The sequence below is a fragment of the Asparagus officinalis genome, chromosome 7 (genome assembly GCF_001876935.1).
Source record: "Asparagus officinalis chromosome 7, Aspof.V1, whole genome shotgun sequence".
Classification (NCBI taxonomy): Eukaryota; Viridiplantae; Streptophyta; class Magnoliopsida; order Asparagales; family Asparagaceae; genus Asparagus; species Asparagus officinalis.
The window spans coordinates 148,581,684-148,601,914 of NC_033800.1; the positions used below are offsets into that span (position 1 = coordinate 148,581,684).

Genomic DNA, 20,231 nt, shown 5'->3' on the forward strand with positions numbered 1-20,231 from the left:
TCAACCTTTGGGAGATTAGCCAGCAGAATATGCAACGGCCAATCCCCCTTCTTCATGCTGCTGAAGATGGGTTTTAACAGGCAAGGGATGGCATGGGCTCTCCCTTGATTCATGGGATTTGACCACTAATAGAGGTGAGGGAGATAGCTTGACTGCTCCTTGAATTATGGGATGTGACCACACGTTGTTCGGAGACGTCCTGCTGTTCATTCGTACCGTCAATGGTCATTCGAAGAGCTGTGCTCTGCATCACGCTACATAGGAGTGGGAAAGCCCCTCCTCGTATGCGTGACAACGGCTGTCAGATGCTTGCGTGGATCTGACCAACCACCGAGCGTTGGCGGCTCTCGTCCCTTCACCTGGACAACTGAGGTGAGCCGCATTTATGAGGGTGCAGGCTGTTTCGGCGCCTGTCCGCTCATTCGTACTGTGGACGGCCATCTGACGGGCCTGGAGTATTGTGCCCTCTCCCTTGATTTGTGGGATTTGACCACTGATGTAACTGTTCCCATACTCCAAGTGGGCAGTTGACAGTGAGCTGGCGAGTCTGCAGCTTGGGTCTGCAGGCGAGCTTGCAGGCGAACTGGGTCTGCAGGTGAGTTTGGGACTGCAGGCGGACTTGGGTCTGCAGGCGAGCTAGCAGGCGAACTGGGTTTGCAGGCGAGCTCAGGTGCGCAGGCAGACTTGGGTCTGCAGGCGGATTTGGGACTGCAGGCGAATTTGAGTTGCAGGCGAGCTCCAACCAAGCCAAAGGCTTCAGTTCGCTTCCTCCGTTTCGCCAAATTCCTTACGGTTTGGGAGATATCTGCGTTTTCCCCTTTTTCTGCTATTTCGGGCGAGGTTTTAGCAGTTTTGTTCTGAACTTCTCTGATAAGGATTAAAGGCAATTTTTATTGCCTACAATGGTAATCTTACCATGGTGACCACAATCAAGTTTTCTTGATTTTTTAGTTTGAACCAAATACTAAAAAATGAGGGAATCTATTCACACATCAATTATTTTCTTCTTTTTTCGAGTTGAACCAAACACTAGAAAATGATAGAAAGTACTTTCACTACATATTTTTGGGCGAAACAAACACAAGAAACATTTTTCAGGAAAGTGAAGGAAACACAAGAAAGTGAAGGAAAATCATCTATAAAGAGTGAAGGAAACGAACCAAACAGGCCCTTAGTGTCAGTTGTCAGCATTGAGATCGCTTTATGCTTATCCTAAGCCAAGGGCCCAAGCCCCAAAAATACATACATTAAATAGGGTTTATTTTTATTTTTTTTCACTTCCTAAGAAACCGCATAAATTAGAGTTATTTTATGGGAGAGAACACCGGGCTTTTTTGAGTCATTTTTAGGGGTTGATTGAGGTTGGAACGGAGATCATGGTTAGAATTTGATTGAATATAGAGAGTATCGAGGTTGACACGGTTAGGTAGGAATCGTGTGCTTAGCACACTTATTTAGTCAGGATATTATAGGGATTCAGAGTAAATTTAGACCAGTAATAGTCTAAAAGTGGTTGATCGAAAACTAAATTTACTTTTAAGGTGGTTTCTGTATAAATTAAAAATTAAAGGTTTTTCCCGTATACCCTCCCTATTTTAAATTTTAGAAGTGGTTTTCATGAAGGGATAAAAAAACCCTTTAATTAAATTATATACATTTTCTTTTGCGGTACTTCTAGAAGGTTGGAACTGTGTACTTTATGAATTTGCAATCTATAGATAAGGTTATTCATGACGTCATGATGATTTTCTCCTCATTTTTCTTCTTATTTTTAGAGTGTTTTACTTAGTTAGAATATTCTTTTATAGTTTGCTTATAAACTAAGAATATTTTTAATCTGCATGCTGTTCTGGGTGATTCTTTTTATCTAAATGGTAATCATGTTAATTATTATGTTTTTTCTCTCTTCATAATTATGTACGACTAAGAATCACAACAGAGGAACATAGTATCATTGAAACTGATTTTGCTCAGAACTATAAGTAGCATGTTCTCATGTATTATTTTTTAGCATTTTTCAGCATTGTGATACCATTTTTTGGTTACATGAAATTTTAAATGTTTGTGACATTTGTCTATGTTCAGAAAATTCACAAGCTAAATATTAAATAACTCCGTGCATCGCACAGACACTATATATACTCGTCTATTCTCTATGGGACATCTGGCTCGGCCTAACCCGGGCCCGAGCCTGAGCGGGCCGGGCCGGTTTTATTTGTTTTTTTAATTTTTTTTTTACTTTTTTAAGAATACAAAGCAAAAAATAAACACAATTTTGATTAAAAAATTATATTATTAATCAATTATAATTATGTAATTTACAAATATAAAAAATTATAGAAATTAAAATGATATAAAATAATTGTAGAACTTATAGAAACAAACAAAATTAAAAATAATTGTAGAATTTAAAGACCTGAGAGTCAAATATCTGTTGTGACTAGGATTTGAACCACTAACCTCCTCTCCAAACTCTTAAATTTTATTATATGTATATGTATATGTATATATATACACACACATATATGTATATGTATATGTATATATATACACACACACATATACATATATTATACATAAACAAATTGTAAATACTTATAGTAATTACATAAACAAATTTTTCATCCCCAATTCCCAAGTGAAATATCAAACTCCCCCTAACCTCACCCTCTCTCTCCCCAGATCCCTCTCTTCTCTCCTTCTCATCTCTTCACGCCGACGCCTTCAGCCCTCCTCCTCTGCGATCTCGCCGTCGAGCTCCTCCTTCGTCTTCGGCCCTCCTCCTCTGCGATCTCGCCTTCAACCTTCTCCTCCGCCTTCAGTCCTCCTCCGCGATCTCGCCGTCGAGCTCCTCTCTCTCTCCTCTCCTCTTTGCTCCACTGAGAAACTCTCAGGTTCGACCTCTTTCCATTTTCCTCTTTTTTTAAGGTTTTCGTGCCTTCAATTAATTGTAGAGATCTTCGACATCTACCTGTCATGGCCTTAACTGCCCTTGTCTTGATCAGAAATTGGCACGCTAGCCACTAGAAGGTTGACGAGAAATTGGCAGTCGAAGTTTGAGAATTTGATTTCAGTTATGGGCATTCCTTAAAATTCTCGTCTCAGTGATTTCTATATATATATATATATATATATATATATATATATATATATATATACACACACACACAAAATCTAGTGGTTTTTTTCCTTGAAAAAATTTACTTGTATATCCACACCTCATCCACTACATCTCAACATTCTTCACATCCTTATCGAGACCGGACGCGCTTCACACGCTTGCAAGTTATAAGGCTCGAACCCAAATTTGAAGCTAGTTTTGTTTTGACAAGGCGGTGGTCGGTATTTTTTTTTACTTCGTTCAAACCGCGGTCTTTATTGCCGTCTCAAATATCCAATTTCGAATAAAACTCTCTCCCCCTCTCTCTCTCGCCCCCCTCCCTAATAAAACTCCCCACGGTTTTATCTTCCGCTCCCAAATCAAAACCCTAGATTTGATATTTCCGCTCTTTTCTCTCAATTTGAAGAACAAATCGATGTATAACGGGATGATGGATCCAGAATTGATGAGGATCGCTCAGGAGCAGATGAGCCGGATCCCTCCTCAAGAGCTCGCGAAGCTCCAGCAACAGGTTATCATTCAATCAATTTACGTAGAATCGTTAAAATATAGATCGAAAGCGTTGCTATTGTTTCAACTCTTCTGTTTTAATGCATCCGCAGAATTATGCTGTTTTTTTTGTAATCAAAACCTTGCTAATAGATGTAAATAGCTTTTCATCAGATTCTACATGCCCCCAAACTGTTAATTTCGTCCATGCTTACTCGGTGAACTGAACTATTTTCTGACCCACCTTACCCCCTGAACTACCACTTTCAATACCTAGTTACCACTTAGGAAGTTAATGGATACCCAAAGCACCAAAAACCAAATCAAATTACCTTTCAATACCTAGTTACCACTTAGGAAGTTAATGGATACCCAAAGCACCAAAAACCAAATCAAATTACACCAACCGAACACATGCCCGCCCATGCACATACACACAAAGAAAGACCTAGTGAACTTACCAGCAATCCCCTGTTAGAACGTATGTAACAGTTGCCCGAGTCTTTCATTTATCTTGCACTAATACGCTTGAGTTAAATTTTCTTGTGTTACATGAATTCACCTGATTGCGGTATTTTCCACCATCGTCCTTACTTTGTTTGTACTTGTTTTTAGCATCCTTCAAGAAATAGAGCTGCTACACAGGTGACCGATTGCATACTAGGTTGATCATTGTCATACTGCATGTTACTTTACATGATACCAACCTAACTACTTACTAATAACAAAATCTATTTCTGACTGTAACCTTTACTTTTGCCAGAATAACCTGACTTAAAATATTTGTTTGTGGATTATCTTACAGATGATGTCCAATCCTGAGCTTGTAAGATTAGCATCAGAAAGTATGAAGAATCTGAGGCCTGATGATCTGAGGCATGCTGCAGAGCAGCTAAAACACACAAGAACCGAGGATATGGTAGAAATTGGCGAGCAAGTGGCTAAAGCGAAGCCTGAAGAGATTGCAGCTATGAAGGCTCATGCAGATGCACAGGTCTCTTATGAAATAAGTGCAGCTCAGATGCTGAAGCAGGATGTTTTATTCTATCTCTATTAAGTGCGAATAAAAATTGGTTAGAATTGTCCTCAGTTAAGCTAGATCCGAGGCGCAGCTTACAGTTTGATTTGGGGGTTGGGGGTGGGGGTGCCACATAGGCATAGGCCAATATTCATCATGCAGTGTTATAATAAAAACTTTCACTACTAACAGCAATGTAACACATGATATATATGTTTGTGGAATATATATCGCGCGGACACTCTATAAAAGTTTATAATCTTCTGATAGGTTCGATGTGGTAGACTGGCATGGCAGCATGTAGAGGGATGAGCAGATCATCGAAAAGCTAAGTGATATAAAGGACGATATTTTTTGGAAAGATCTAACGATAAAAAAGAAATTTCGTTGGCAGCTAGTGAGTTTTTTTTTGGTTTGGGGAGTGGGGTGGGGGTGGGTGGGATTCTGTTCATTTTTATGTTTTAATGGTGATTGCCTTGTGTACCAAAGCCTTTCTCGTAAGTGAGGTTGTGCTTCTCGTGTTCGTATATTATCATCATCTATTTAATTACCTCTCCATGCTTTTGATATAATCATATAAATCACGGTCTGATTATATTCTTTTCTTATTCTTGTTTTCAGGGGAACAAGCTCCATGGCCGTGGATTATATCGTGAGGCTGCTAATAAATATCTTCTTGTATGTTTATATTAAATTTCTTCTTGTATTTGTATACTTTTGCCAATGTACTCTTTAGCGCTTGCTTATTCTCAATATTATCTGATATGTCATTTATTCATTTATTAATCTGATCATTTTGCATAATCAGGCAAAAAACAACTTGAAAGGCATCCTGTCAGCCGAGATGGGAACTCTTCAGTTGCAGTGTTCTCTTAATCTAATGTCATGTTACCTGAAAACTGGGCAACTCGAAGAGTGCATCAAGGAAGGTTCAGAGGTACATTGTCTTAAATTACTGCCCTTCTCTCTCCCTCTCTCTTGTAATTGTGAATCAAGTAGACCCATCATGGCTCTTGAAATTGTGAATAAAGTATATCTACAAGGCTTTATAAGCATAATACGTCCTATAGCACTACACGATTCCAGTTTTAGGATTTTGTCAAACAAATTACTCTACTATAATTTTGGTTTAAACATGCAAGAGCTTAAATATGTAGTTTCTCTTGTTAGAGCATGATTTATCATTTCACCTTTTCTAAGTGGTATTATTGTTTATTCCAGGTTCTGGTATATGATGCAAATAATATTAAAGCTCTTTATCGCAGAGGTCAAGCATATAAAGAACTTGGGAATTTGGAGGTAAGCTTTTATTGCTTACTAATGGCTTATTTGGAACTTTTTGAAGAAATCTTCCTGTAGAATCTATGATATGAGAAAGCTATTTTATTTCAGTAGATGTCTATTTATAACAATTACCCTCTTGCCCAGAGTTTTTGTGGCCTGGAAGTTGCCTACCATTTGTGGGTGAAGAATTGTGGGGTCTTTTCATGAATTCTAGTTTAGGTTTTGCTTCAGAAGCTGACCACATTCTAGTGAGAAATCTCCAATTATTTTTTTATAGAGGAAATCCTAGTTTAGGTTTTCTCTAAATCATCTAGCGTCATTTGATTTTTACGATATATAAACTTCCGAAACAAAAAATCGGCATGTATGGCACACCAAGACATGATAAATATGTCTATTCATATCCATTACTTGAAAATTTGTATAGTGCAATTTACTTCAAAAAGTATATGGAATCTGATATATGCAACATAGTTTCACTCTCGTGTCTTGATTTTAAACAATTATTGTGTCCACTGTCCACCATCTTGTCTCCATTTTAAAGCATCATATCCACTAATGATAGTATTATTCACTCACCGCTTGATCAGGCTGCTGTTTCCGACTTGAGAAAGGCACATAAATTTTCTCCAGAAGATGAGACTATAGCAGAAGTTTTCAGGTATGGAATCCCTTTTGTGGGTGGGATACTTTTATGTACTATAAATGCACTATTTTTGTGATATCAGTATGTGTGATTCTTGTGTAATGATGCAGAGATGCCAATAAAAAATTGATGGAAGCTAGAGACAAGAATGCGTCGAGAGGTATGTAGTTTTTCTTGTCCCTTTCTGATTGAGTGATGAAAATTTTCTTTAGTTGGATTGTAAAGTATCACTTATGTCTCTTTTGATACACCTGGATTATTCAGGTTTAATTATCGAAGAAATAGATGAAGAAGAGACCGATCCAGTACAATCAGAGAGTGATAAAATCTCATCTTCAGAATGGTCTTTGTCTGAGCCGGCTGAGGCCAGTGAACTCTCTGAAAATGGCAGGTCAAACAATGGAGCTTCTGCTGCTGATGTTGAGTACTTAAAGAGCTTAAGAGACAGTCCTGAAGCCATCAGGTATACTCGATACTTGTTTAATTTTTTATTTTTCCATGCAGGCTTGCTTCCTTATATGGTTCTCAAAGCCAAAGTATAAATGGAGTTCATCCAAAAGAACCATGTGATTAAAAAAAAATCTTATCATATTTCATTTATCTTATACTATGAAGAGCAGCAATTATGGTTGGGATTACAAAAAATACGTTAGTGCCACAGGCTTGTTTCCTGTTGTTTTCAGATCATTGTCTATAACTACTAATCAGTATGTATACAGGGCATAGTTTATCCTTTTTTACCTGGCTCTATATTCTTACTAATTTTATCTGTTTATGAATTAACTTGTGTCAGGTCATTCCAAAATTATATTTCAAATGCCAATCCTGATAAGCTATCAGCTATGGGTGTTGGAGGATTGCCACCTGATATGGTTAAAACAGCCTCGGGTATGATTGGCAAGATGAAGCCTGAAGAGCTTCAGAAAATGCTGGAAGTTGCTTCTTCTTTGAAAGGAAAAGCCCCAAACTTTCCAAATACTAATGGAGATGGATCAAAGTTCGGTTCACAAATGCCAGAGATGACGCCAGAAATGATTAAGATGGCATCTGATAATATGAGCAAGATGCCTCCTGAAGAGCTTCAGAAGATGCTTGAAATTGCCTATTCGATGAATGTGAGCAGCACAAATGCTGCATCTGATGGCAGCATTCAGAGATCAGAGAGTAGGTTAAGTTCACAAATTCCAGAAATGACACCTGAAATGGTTAAGATGGCTTCTGACAGGATGAGCAATATGTCCCTTGAAGAGGTTCAAAAGAAGTCTGAAATTGTGTCTTCAATGAATCTTAATGGTTTTCCTTCAAACTCCACATCAGAAAATACCACCCAGAGATCTGAAAGTGGATATCAAGCATCAACTGCTGAAGGAAGTCATACTATGGACCACCTTGATGCAAGAGAAAGTAGTTCTGATACATTGTTTTCCAATTCAAGAAATGCTCAGGCGTCATCTAGCCATCCAGGTTCATCTGCTGATTTGCAGGAAACTTTGAGAAATTCAATGAAAGACCCAGCAATGCGACAGGTTGGAAGTTTGCTTAGAAAGTTTTAACAATGTTTAAACTCCTTTGGTTTTTCCTGTTCTATACTAGATATGTTATTCCCTTGATTTGATCAAATTGGCAGATGTTTACATCTATGATGAAAAGCATCAGCCACTAGATATGTTATTCCCTTGATTTGATCAAATTGGCAGATGTTTACATCTATGATGAAAAGCATCAGCCCAGAAATGATGGTGAATATGAGTGAGATCAAATTGGCAGATGTTTACATCTATGATGAAAAGCATCAGCCCAGAAATGATGGTGAATATGAGTGAACAGTATGGGATGAAGCTATCAAAAGAGGATGCAGCAAAGGCTCACCAGACAATGTCATCGTTATCACCAGAAGAACTGGATAAAATGGTATGCAAGCCTTCGGTAGACCATATTTCTTAGATTATTTTTTCTTTGTTTTTCTTAGATTTAGCTGTATAATTTTCTGGTACTTTCCCCCATAATTGTCAAATTAACTAATTTTTTCTTTCGACATCTACAATCTGGGTTCCTCAAAGCCTGGGCCTTCTGTTTCCCATGCCTGCTTATTGGTTCAAACAGTGAAGTTTTATTCACATGCTTCTTAAGCTTATTGGTGAAAGTGTGGCGTTTTACTCTGCATATCCCATGACTCCTAAAAAAGGATACTCTGTCTAGGGTTGAAACCAGAAACCGCACACTTTTTAGGACGTTAATGAGCTCAATCTGGCCATACGGAAAGAACTTTTTTTCTGATCCTCTGTCATATTATGCACAGAATTGGTGCTTTTATAGCGGCTAAGAAATGCCAAGCATATACATGTAGTCTACAAGGTTCGGATTAATGGAAACTGATAAAACAGGCTCAACATAAAGCCTGACGGCAAAGTAATTGGCAGAAAAAAAGTGTAGAAGAATCATGGCGTGTCTCCTTGTAAACGTGTCAATCTCACGAAAAATGCAGATGAGGCTCAAATGTTGAAGTGATATGAATATTTGATGCTGGAATATGTAAAAATAAAATGATCGTCCACCTGCCCACTTTTAAAATTGTGTGCAGTTCTGTTTCTTGATTATGCTTGCAAGTTTTAAGTTATTTGATAGAAATAGAATATAGATTAGTAATGTGGCCTTAATTATTTATTTTTCTTGTGGCACACGTACGCATTAATATGACAGATTGTTGATATACTAAGATCGTACTTGATACTTCCTCTGTCTACTAAAGTTGTTTCCCCCTTTTATCAGATGCGGTGGGCAGAAAGAGCACAGCGAGGTGTTGAAACAGTAAAGAAAACAAAGAATTGGTTGCTGGGAAAACCTGGATTAATCCTCGCAATCGTTATGTTGATCCTAGCCTTCATCTGTCAGCGACTTGGCTTTTTTGGCGGATAAGTGCTCATGTCGCTATAATTTTACAAATCTCGCCATTCAGATGAGCAGTCCCATATGAATTATATTGGAATTTTCGGTTATCTATGTTCTTTACCGACGCAGGAGCTGATAGCCTGATATGAACCACAAAACAATTGATGGGACTGAATACATGCTTTATAAAGTTTATGACTGTATAGTTAGAAGACTACACAGACTGAGGGAAAGATTAGAGATATGTTTTCATGATATGTTTATATTGCTGGTTTATTAATTTCAAGGAAAATTGTTTTGTTTATCAGACTGGCGTTTTTTGTATTATATTATATATTATTATTATGGTGTTTTCCCAGCTCGAGTTTGAGCTTTTTATTCTTTTCACAATAGAAAATACTGTTCTGTGAGCTCTTTGAACAGTTGAAACATAGTTATTCGAAGATTGAATTTACCTGACTTAATTGAGTGTAACTGTGCTTTTGCTTACAACAAGCTAGTAAATATACATTTTTTATCGCGCTTTGGCGCACGTGGGAAATGAACTCAGATCCTCTGTGAGGGAGTGACATAGTTTTGTCATGTGACCTACTGGGCCGCTCATAGTTTTGTCATGTGACCTACTGGGCCGCTCAGTAAATATACAGCTTTAAATATTCAATTTTATTTGCTGAAAAAACACAGAAGATTAGTTAATTTCTTCAAGAGCCACAGCCATTAGGAAAACAAATATCCTATATTTGATAGTGAAAGGTATTTTAGACGCAGCCCACTTCAAATTTCTTGAATTTGAAAGTGTCCTATCCAATTGTATTTTTATGCTAGGTATCAAGAGCTGCTTATTCTAAAATGATCAAGATTTTTTAAAAGTTAATTAAAGATATATTTATAAAATATGTGCCTTGCGGTCAATTTTCTAACTGGCAATTAGTGGAGTATTTCTAAATATATCAAAATTGATTATGCGCTTAAGCTGCATTGATCTTTGGAAAAATTGCTTCAATGCCCCAAATTTTGACTTCTCATGTGGCCCAAATCCATGTATTTTGGCCCATATGGCTAAACCCTTAAAAATTCAAAAAAATATAACTGAGCCCTAAATGCCATCCTCTCAGCCGTATTTGCACCCAGAGACCCTAAAATACCCCCGCCTTTCTCTCCGTGCCTCGAAAACGTGATCCGATCCCTGGCGATCCCTTCCCATCGCAATTAAGGCGAGGTGATGGCCGTTTTTGGGGGAAATTTTGGCGCGCTCCCTCCATTATATATCCTTTTAACCCACTTGTCTTTGAATAGAGTGTATTTATGGTGCAAAGGGCATATTTATGTCGTTAGGGCTTATGATCTTCAACCCCCTACTTGTCCTAAAGTGCCCTTCATAAATCTCTTAAATCCCCTTTATTTATGGCGGAGAACCCCCTTATTTGCATGGTTTCCTTGCGTGAGAGAGCAGTGTTCTCAAGGGTAACGTGTGCAACCTCTTTTTTTGAGTTTAAGTTTGACGTGACTGAGAGGTTGAAGGTTCCTTATGATGCGTTATCAATGATTTATAAATCTGAAAGGATCCCTGATTTGAGTTTTGAGATTGAGAATGAGGATGATATGGAGTGTATGGTGGTGCACAACCGTAATATCGGGTGTTTGGAGATCCATATTCAAGCTACTATAGTTGTAGATGTTTCCAGATGTTAGAACACCCCGAAGCAACCTCCTGAAATGTAAGTTATATTTACACTTAAATTTTTGAGAACTTGTGAATTGTGTGAGTAAAATTTGGAGAAATGATAACATAGCGAATTGTTTCAGGTTAAATGTTAGCTTTTAACTGATATATGTTAACTTTCTACTCAAGGTTGTTAAGCTTTAGGGCGTATGTGTTAACTTTTAAAAGGTACTGCAGAATTTAACTACAAGTCTTGTTCGTTATTTTAAGAAAAAACAATTATATTTGTGCAACATTATGAATACATTGAAGCCACAGTTTATTGATAGCACTTCTGCCGCAAATCATGGTTCAGAAAGAATTCTAATTGATAATCCCAGCGGTAGCATTGTAGTGCGGTCCGATGACATTGTTAACAACATATTAATGATTCCTGGTTGGTGGCATAATGCATTAAATGAAGAGGGTCAAGAATTTGAGAGTTCTGAAGAATTAAGGTATCAGCTAACATGTCCTTCAACCAATGTCCATGCATATAGTTCACAATGCACCTTAATCTATCTAAATTGGAAAATATAACATATAACATTATCTTACTTCTTTTATGGATTTCTGTGGTGCGTTTTGTGAACTTGTAATTTTTCTTTTTCTCCTTACACCCCTTTGGAAGCTTAACAACGTCTGGGTGGCTTCATCGGTGCTGCCATTCCCTGATGATGACGCATGGGTGGACGAAGACTTGAAGACGGGGGAGGATGTGAGAGAATCGGTAGCACGGTTGGTCTCAGATCGCAAAGGGGGCTCTTCGTCGGTCTTGGAAGGCGAGGGCGAGTCTTCTCGATCGTCGTTCATCGGTGCATGTTCCTGACGTTGCAGCGACGGAGGAGGATGGTGAACAACTTCGAATTCGTTCGCCGATTTTTTCGCCATCTTCGATCCGGTTCCGACCTAACCATAGAGTGCAGATTTTGGTTTTTCGCCGGAGGGAGAGCAAGAGATAGAGTGCGGAAGGGAGAGAGGAGAGAGAGAGAGAGAGAGCCTCGATAGTAGCGGAGTGGGCGGGCACCGTTACCAACGCACGGAGGCTGTAGCGGAGTGGGCGGGAAGGGTAGAGTCGGGTTTCTGAGAATTACAGCTCATTCTCGTGAGCTGAAGGGGTTGAAATGAACTTTTACAGTGTATTTTGGGTTTATACAAAATAATAAAAGTACAGGGGGTCTTTGTATGTAGTTTCTGTTATGGACTATAATACTCACTCTTGGTTGGGGGTGTGTATTTTTATGTAACAACCATTTTTGATTAATTTAGCTGGCTGGATTACCTTTGTGGTGATCCATCCTTTTTCTCAAAAAAATAAAATAAAAGTACATGGAGCTGTTGCACATTATTTTTTTAATTTTGGGGTCTTGAAGCAATTTTCCTTTGATCTTTTGAGCGGTTAACTTTCTAATGATTTTGAGGATGATTTCATGGGTTAAATATATGAAAAGACTTACTCATGTGTGGATCTTGTGGGTACATCATAATAAAGAATGTTATAACAAGCTAATTTTTTTTCTATTAGTCAAAAAAATTACATACATTAGAGAGGAGCATAAAATGAAGCTTGGTTAAATATACAAAAAGACTTTACTCATGTACGGGTTGTGAGAAGGTACATCATAATACAGAAGATTAAGAGCTATGTTGTAACAGAATTATAAATACTCTTTTTGTTTGTTAATAAACTTATGTATATTAACTGAGAGGAGTATTTTCCTTAGGGGTGGTAAACGATCGAATCGAACCGAATACTAAAGTGTTCGTATTTGTATTTGTTTAAAATTATCAAATTCGAATGCATACTCTAATATTCATATATCTAGTTTTTCGAATTCGAACTCGAATACTTGGTATTTGATAAATATTCATGAATATTCACGAATGCTTATCAAATATTAAAGTATATTTATTCTTCTAAAGAATTTGATTTTCAAATAGTATTAAAATTCATAAATAAAAATTATTCCTTTATAATATATGATGTATATATATTTAAATCAAGATTTTAATTAGAAAATAGATTTAAGATTATTTGAATCTTAAAATCAATGTATAAAACTTAAGTAGAAATGGTAAGTGGGTTAAAAATATAACATCATATGTGCAATAATACAAATAATTAGTTGTGATCAAATTTTAAACCAATATTTAATAAACAAACGAATCGAATATGCATCTGGTTAAATTCTATTTATTAGTAAACTCGAATACTAAAAAATATTTGTTTAGCAGTGAACTACCGAATCGAATATGACCGAATAGTTATTCGAACAATTATCGAACTATTTATTAATTATTTGGTTCATTTCCACCCCTAATTTTCCTCCAACAAATAAAAAAAATGAGAGGAACACATACAATAAACTTGGCTAAAAAATAATCTATTAGATAGTGAAGCTCTGGTTTAAAAAGATTTCTTTTATTTTGAGAAAAGGCATAATTGATTGAGAGTATAAAATAAGCTTGAGAAAGATTCAATTCAGACGGTAAAATATGCCACTTTGAACAGGGCCCAAAAAATTAAATTTCTTATTAGGGCCCAACCGGGTTCGAACCGGTGACCTATTGATCTGCAGTCAATTGCTCTACCACTGAGCTATGGACCCAAGTGTGAACGACGTGAAGTAGACACAGAGGATAAAGGTAAGATAAATCCTCCATTACAAAACAACAAGAAACATTGACAAAATCAATGAAAACTCTCGTAAATAAATCTACATAACGGACATAAACACACCATACATCGCTCAAAAAGGGCAAATAAATGAAATAAAAAACATAACAAAGTTTCCCATCATCTTCATCGTTTCCAAACCGAGATCAAGCAATGACAGGTGCACTCATACTAATTATCCTCCCCATCTCCTTATGATTTCAAGCAACGCACGTTTCGCTCCCGCGCAGTTTCGGGTGATGACTTGCTATGCCCAAATCGGCTATGCACAGTTTATATATCCCTGTCAGTTTTGAACAGCACACAATTTTCTCTCGCTCGATTTCGAGCACTACTGGAGCTACGCTTAAACTGACGTTTTGGCAGGCTTTCTGCTGACAAAAAAAACTTATTTTTTTTTTGTCAACCAAACGGGCCCTTAGAGGAGGATCTAAAGAACCGGTGTTCACCACCGTAGATGTTACGTGGTCGAATGAGAGGGCGACTGCCGTTAGACTTTTTCGCTGCGGCGCCATGCCACGTGGTCGAATGAGAGGGCGAGCGACTGTTGCTTGACCGCTAGAGCCTCTTCGCAAGTATACGCTCGAAAATTGATAACAGATTAACTAGGCGATCTGAAATTTGAAATTAAAAAAGAACTTCGCTATAAGGACCCAAAATATGAGACCAACGGGGAGACATATGAGATGTCTCCCTCCTGTTGCATAATGAGCTGGACATATCATTATCACTAGCTCATTATGCAATAGGAGGGAGAAACTTCAGGTGTCCTCTTGATTGATCCCATATTTTATAGGGAAAAATTACAAAATAGACCGTTTTTGCTAATTATTTAGCAAAATAAACCGTTTTGCTAAATAATTAGCAAAATAGACATCTTTTTGGCCAACAGGCCAAAAAGAGGTCTATTTTGCAAAACAGCTCAGAAAACATACGAGACTAATAGTCCCGTATGTTTTAATCACGGATCAGTGAAATTTTCTACTCAGAAAACATACGGGACTACTAGTCCCGTATGTTTTCTTAGTCACTAATCCGTGATTAGTTGGCTCTAAACATTCGGGACTAGTAGTCCCGTATGTTTTCTGAGCCTTGTTTTTCAAAATCGACCTCTTTTTTTCAAAATAGATCTATTTTGCTAATTATTTTTCAAAGTGGTCTATTTCGCTATATATTTCATAAAAATGATCTATTTTGCAAATTTTCCCTATTTTATATCCTTAGGATATTTTTCATTAAAAAATAATTAAAAAATGAACACGATCAGCCTCCCGCAGTCTCCAGCCCCCAAATCCTCCCTCCTCTGCCGCTCGAAAGCCCACCAAACCCTAGCCCCGACCATCTCCGTCAGCCTCTCGGCCCTAACCCAAAACCCTGAACCCTGTAACTACCTCTAAAACCCAGCAGAGCACCACACAACACAATCATTGCAGGCGGCCTGCTTCTCGTTCGTCACCAAGCGGCAGCGACAGCGGCGACAGCGAAGTGAATGAAGCTAAGACCTTCAGTGGCCGTGATTTCATCGTTCGATTGGGTGAAGCCCTCTCATTGGGGTTCCCAATTTGGGTGGGGTCCGCTTCCCTCGTCGCTCTCTGGCGGCCGCCGGCGTTTCTTTGGGTTGGCCGGAATTTTCAGATCGTGGGTCTCACGCTTACAATGCTCGGTATTGGATCTTTTAATAGATTTTGTTTAATTTTTTTAAATTTTTTTGGGTGAGTTAGTTGTTCATTTTGGAATGATTTAGGGATGGGGATGACGCTGACGCTCGATGATCTGAGAGCTGTGCTGTTGATGCCTAAGCAGTTGGCTGCTGGATTTGTGCTTCAGTATACGGTATCGCTGTTGTCTTGTCTTGGAGTTCTGTCCTTAACTATAAAATGAACAATTTTTCACTGTAGACCCGATCTGCGTTTTTATTACCAAAACCGACCGAAAATTTTTTTAATTACCAAAATCGACCCGTTTTATGCCACGTAGGCTTAAGCTCATTTCCTAATTAGTCGGGGTTGCCAACCCCGACTGTTTAGGAGTTGTTAAACCGTAATTAGAAGCCTTAAACCTGATTTAATTGGGGTTTAACAATTCCTAAACAGTCGGGGTTGGCAACCCCGACTAATTAGGAAATGAGCTTAAGCCTACGTGGCATAAAACGGGTCGACTTTGGTAATTAAAAAAATTTTCGGTCGGTTTTGGTAATAAAAACGCAGATCGGGTCTACAGTGAAAAATTGTTCCTATAAAATCAACAGTTTTAGATGTCCACATGAGCGCCAACCTTATATCGAATGAACTAATATTTGCAGTCTTGGGTGTTATCAGTTCCCTCAACGATAATGCACGCACCAAGTTTTTTTTTGCTTGTATTGGTTAAATTTGATGCTTCTAGTGGATTTTTAAGCTCTTGAAACAAGTCACAGCCTGATAGTATGGGGTGCCATTCTGTTAACTTTATCATTAGGTTTAGGGATGATCACGCTTTTGTTGCAATGTTGGAACTTATTAATATCAGAACTTCCTAGGTTTAAATCCAATTGGATGTGTACTTTAAGCAGACTACTTAAAAAGGCAGATCAAGGTTTCCAACCACGGAAAAGGGCCATGAATACATGACTTCAGAGATTGTGCATCGGCAGGGACTTTTAAGAGGATCAATATGGTTTCTTTGACATTGAAGGATAAAATTTTCCTAGTGACGAAGAAGTTGCGATGTGAGCAATAAGATTTGTTAGTTAGTCCGAGCCATGCACATAGAACCATTAAACAGAATTTTCATTAAACAGAATTTTCTATTATAAGTAAACATTGTGTGCTTTTTCATTCCTTAAATTAGTCTTCTGATTTTCTGCTACTTTGTTCTATTTTAGCAAGTTTTACTTCTTTATATTTGACTTATACCCGCTTTTTAGGTGAGATGTGTGTCCCAAATATTGGTCTTGATTGAACTATTTGCTTGCAGGTGATGCCATTATCAGGATTTTTTGTGAGCAAACTGTTAAAGTTGCCTTCATATTATGCTGCCGGTTTGATACTGGTTGCCTGCTGCCCAGGAGGCACAGCAAGTAATATAGTCACATATCTTGCTAGGTAGTTTTTATATTACTTTATGACTTATAAATTAATAATTGTACAAGTACATGTTTTAATGTTATTTCATTGTGTCTCAGAGGAAATGTAGCCCTTTCTGTGATTATGACTGCAGTAAGCACCTTCACTGCTGCGGTAAAAACCTTTCCTGTCATCTTCTTCACTTTTTTATTTGTTATATTTTCATTTTCAAGGTTTCAATGTTATTAGGTTGCTGACTGCAGGTAATGACACCATTTTTGACATCGAAACTTGCTGGACAATTTGTTGCAGTAGACCCAACTGGACTTTTTATATCAACAGTGCAGGTAAAAGACCACCTTGCATTTGAGAACTATTAAACTGATCTTATGAGGTCATTTGCAATGTTACGGAAGGCGCTAGGCGGACTAGGCGTTTGAGCTAGCGCCTAACGCCTAGACGTCTGGGCGTATGCCTAAGCGGTTCTTAGGCGTTTGGCTATTTTTTAAATTATTTAATTATAATAATTGATAATAATATATATTAAATTCATATAAATTCGCAAAAAAAAAGGATAGCAATCCTAGTTACACAATAAACCATGCATACTTAAATGCTGAATAGTCAAAATAATAACTAACAATGTTATAGGAAGCGCTAGGAGACCTAGACATTGGACCCATCGCCTAGAGCCAAGGAGATTTTATTTTTTCTTTTTTAATTGCAATAATTGATAGTAAATGTTAATGTTATAGAAAGCTTAGATGCTGGACTAGTGTCTAGGCGGATTTCTTTCTTTATATAAGTGGTAGTCGAGGAAGTTTTGCTGAAGTTCGAAGGAGGTAGTGGAGGTGTTCATATTTGGAGGTTAAACGAGTTTGAAGGAGGTTGGAGGATGTGGAGGCTGCAACACAGAAAATCACGGTCAAGGCCTAAAGGGTACAATCCATGTAAGCAAACAATGTTCCCTAAACACTCACAAAATCTAGGTGGGTAGCCTAGGTATCGCCTAGGCTCTAGGCGCTAGTTAGGCAGCCAAGGTACCGCCTAGGTCTAGGCGTACGCCTAGGCGGATTAGGCGGAGGTTTTTTGAAACAGTGGTCACTTGTAAGATCATAAATTATACTGTTGATTTTGTATAGATGCTCGCCTGTGGGGATTTAAATGCGAACAAATCGTACATGGAAAATAGTAATTAAAGTCGTAATTTTTGTATCTCATTTCACGAATAAATTGCACAGGACCCCAAAATATTTTGGTGTGTTTCCCATGAACCAACCCCCCCCACCCCCCACCCCCCACACACACACACACACAACTCACGCCAAAAAAAACCCCCAAAAAAATTTGTTTTGCCCACTAAACACCAAAAAAATTTCCCAAACCCAAAAGTGATGAGAATGCCCCTTAATTAACTTCATTAGACTAGTGTTTTTGTGAGCGTGTTTTTTTTTTGGGTGGAGGGTGTATATTTGCAAATTGCCTAATGTGAGGGTTCATTTTGCAAAAAATAATTACAAAAAGAATGAAAAAGTCTTCTTTTTCTAAGGGGCATTTCCATTACTTTTTTTTTTTTTTTGGGTTGGGGGTGGGGTGGGGGATGGTTATGTGGGAGAAGTTTTCGTATGCTACACACTTCTTGAAAATTACTTGTACATCATCATCATCATCAACTTCATGATCTTATGAATACAGGTAGTGCTTGCTCCAGTGTTAGTGGGCGCTGCCCTGAACCAGTACTGTAATGACTTGGTTGAGCTAATTTCTCCTCTGATGCCCTTCATTGCTGTCGCAACTGTAGCTATTCTATGTGGTAGCGCTATTGCTCAAAATGCCTCTGCAATCTTCACATCTGGATTCCAAGTAGTTGTCTCTGTCTTCGCTCTTCATGGTTCTGGATTTTTCTTTGGCTATGTGTTCTCAAGGTTGTTAGGAATCGATGTTTCCTCTTCCCGAACCATTTCAATTGAGGTTGGCATGCAGGTATGTGGTGATTGAAATTGTAGAACCAAATTGTATGTTGTCGTCATGGATTTTTGTCATATAAGACCACTAACTCTTTGCTAATTCTATGTTAGACCCTCAAATGTTCCTATTTCTAAGCTAGAACCCCAAATCTTCACATTTGTTTGTAAGGTTTTATTCAAAACAATTTAATAGATTTGGGGGTCCTATTTAAAACAACTTAATGGCTATAGAAATAACAAATATTTAGGGTTCCAATATGACAAAAACCCTATCACCCATCGCTTATGCGCGTTAAGCTATTTTCTTCTGTGTTTTGGTATATTGGCAGAATTCGATGCTAGGGTTAGTGCTTGCGACTCAGCATTTTGGGAACCCTCTGACTGCAGTCCCTTGTGCTGTTTCAAGCATTTGTCACTCAATCTATGGCAGTGCTTTGGCTGGAATTTGGCGACGCATGCCAACGACGGATGAGTGAGGATTTTGCTTGAGCTGATAAGAGAGAACATGCAGTTGCCAGGATATTCTAATAATTTTGGTTCTGATATGAAATGAGTTGAGACTTGAGAGTTCTGACATTGGGCATGGCATCACGGCAAGTTCTTGTATGAATTTGAAAGGGTTGTACTTCTCCCTGAGCTATAAGTGTACAAGGGTATTCTCTGTACTCAAATGAGTTAGTCTACTTTTGAGATGTTTGAGACCAAAGGAACTGTAACTCTGGTATTCTCTGGGCTTTCTGCAGTTTCTCTTTGTTCCGCAGTATCAGTTGGGATATTATGCGTCTGTTTACCTTGTCTTGTGCTCTCAGAGTTGATTTTATTTAGTTGTAATGTATCATTTTCAACGTTTTTTTGTTCTATAATTTGCGTAGGTTTGAGCTACGTGACCAAAAAGCTGTGTTGCGCGCCCATTGTGAAAATTTTCAGTATTCAAACTAATTTCTGTCACTCATCAAATGCATACTCCTTACAACAGTTTGTTTTGGTACTAGATTATCACGTCATATTCTCGGAGTCTGATCTGATTTGCACTGTGAGCTATGGATGAAAAAAAAATGTAGCTTTTGTTTGCTCTAAATCAAAGAGATTTGTTGGTTAAAATTCCTCACAATATGCATCATAAAAAGCTGTAAGACCAACAACATGAACATCAGCAGAAATTCAGGAGATGGTGCTTAAACACTACAAGAACAAATACCACAGTAGATTTTCAAAAGATAACGACAAATTTACATCTCATTTGCACGTAATAACAGATGTAAAGGAAACACTAACTTCTACTCGAAAACAGTTTAACCGAGCAAGAGGTTACCTGTTTAAAGTTAAGAACAACTCAGATACAAAATCACAGTAAATCCATTTGTACAAACTTAACCTATTAAGAAATTTGCCTC

At 37.9% G+C, this 20,231-nt stretch overlaps 2 protein-coding genes and 1 non-coding gene across 3 annotated transcripts; 2 read left to right on the plus strand and 1 right to left on the minus strand.

The window, feature by feature from the left end:
- Positions 3,313 to 9,805, plus strand: LOC109848249 (outer envelope protein 61-like). Its single transcript, XM_020417672.1, has 11 exons — positions 3,313 to 3,632; positions 4,416 to 4,646; positions 5,250 to 5,306; positions 5,437 to 5,565; positions 5,850 to 5,927; positions 6,503 to 6,573; positions 6,669 to 6,718; positions 6,823 to 7,021; positions 7,352 to 8,084; positions 8,326 to 8,469; positions 9,328 to 9,805. Exons 1-11 carry the CDS (start codon positions 3,537 to 3,539, stop codon positions 9,472 to 9,474), a joined length of 1,935 nt encoding a protein of 644 aa, XP_020273261.1. The 5' UTR covers positions 3,313 to 3,536; the 3' UTR covers positions 9,475 to 9,805.
- LOC109847967 (probable sodium/metabolite cotransporter BASS1, chloroplastic) lies at positions 11,408 to 19,700 on the plus strand. Its single transcript, XM_020417198.1, has 8 exons — positions 11,408 to 11,607; positions 15,260 to 15,489; positions 15,571 to 15,659; positions 16,782 to 16,909; positions 16,990 to 17,044; positions 17,134 to 17,217; positions 18,566 to 18,853; positions 19,167 to 19,700. Exons 1-8 carry the CDS (start codon positions 11,408 to 11,410, stop codon positions 19,311 to 19,313), a joined length of 1,221 nt encoding a protein of 406 aa, XP_020272787.1. The 3' UTR covers positions 19,314 to 19,700.
- On the minus strand, positions 13,687 to 13,758 carry TRNAC-GCA. Its single transcript has one exon. It is a non-coding gene; the product is annotated as a tRNA-Cys (tRNA).

Coding starts and splice junctions, on each gene's coding strand:
- LOC109848249 (XM_020417672.1), top strand. CDS start 3,537: ATGTATAACGGGATGATGGATCCAGAATTGATGAGGATCGCTCAGGAG. Junction 6,574..6,668: donor ACTATAGCAGAAGTTTTCAG/GTATGGAATCCC, acceptor GTAATGATGCAG/AGATGCCAATAAAAAATTGA. Junction 6,719..6,822: donor AGACAAGAATGCGTCGAGAG/GTATGTAGTTTT, acceptor TGGATTATTCAG/GTTTAATTATCGAAGAAATA.
- LOC109847967 (XM_020417198.1), top strand. CDS start 11,408: ATGAATACATTGAAGCCACAGTTTATTGATAGCACTTCTGCCGCAAAT. Junction 15,660..16,781: donor GATTTGTGCTTCAGTATACG/GTATCGCTGTTG, acceptor ATTTGCTTGCAG/GTGATGCCATTATCAGGATT. Junction 17,218..18,565: donor TTTTTATATCAACAGTGCAG/GTAAAAGACCAC, acceptor TTATGAATACAG/GTAGTGCTTGCTCCAGTGTT.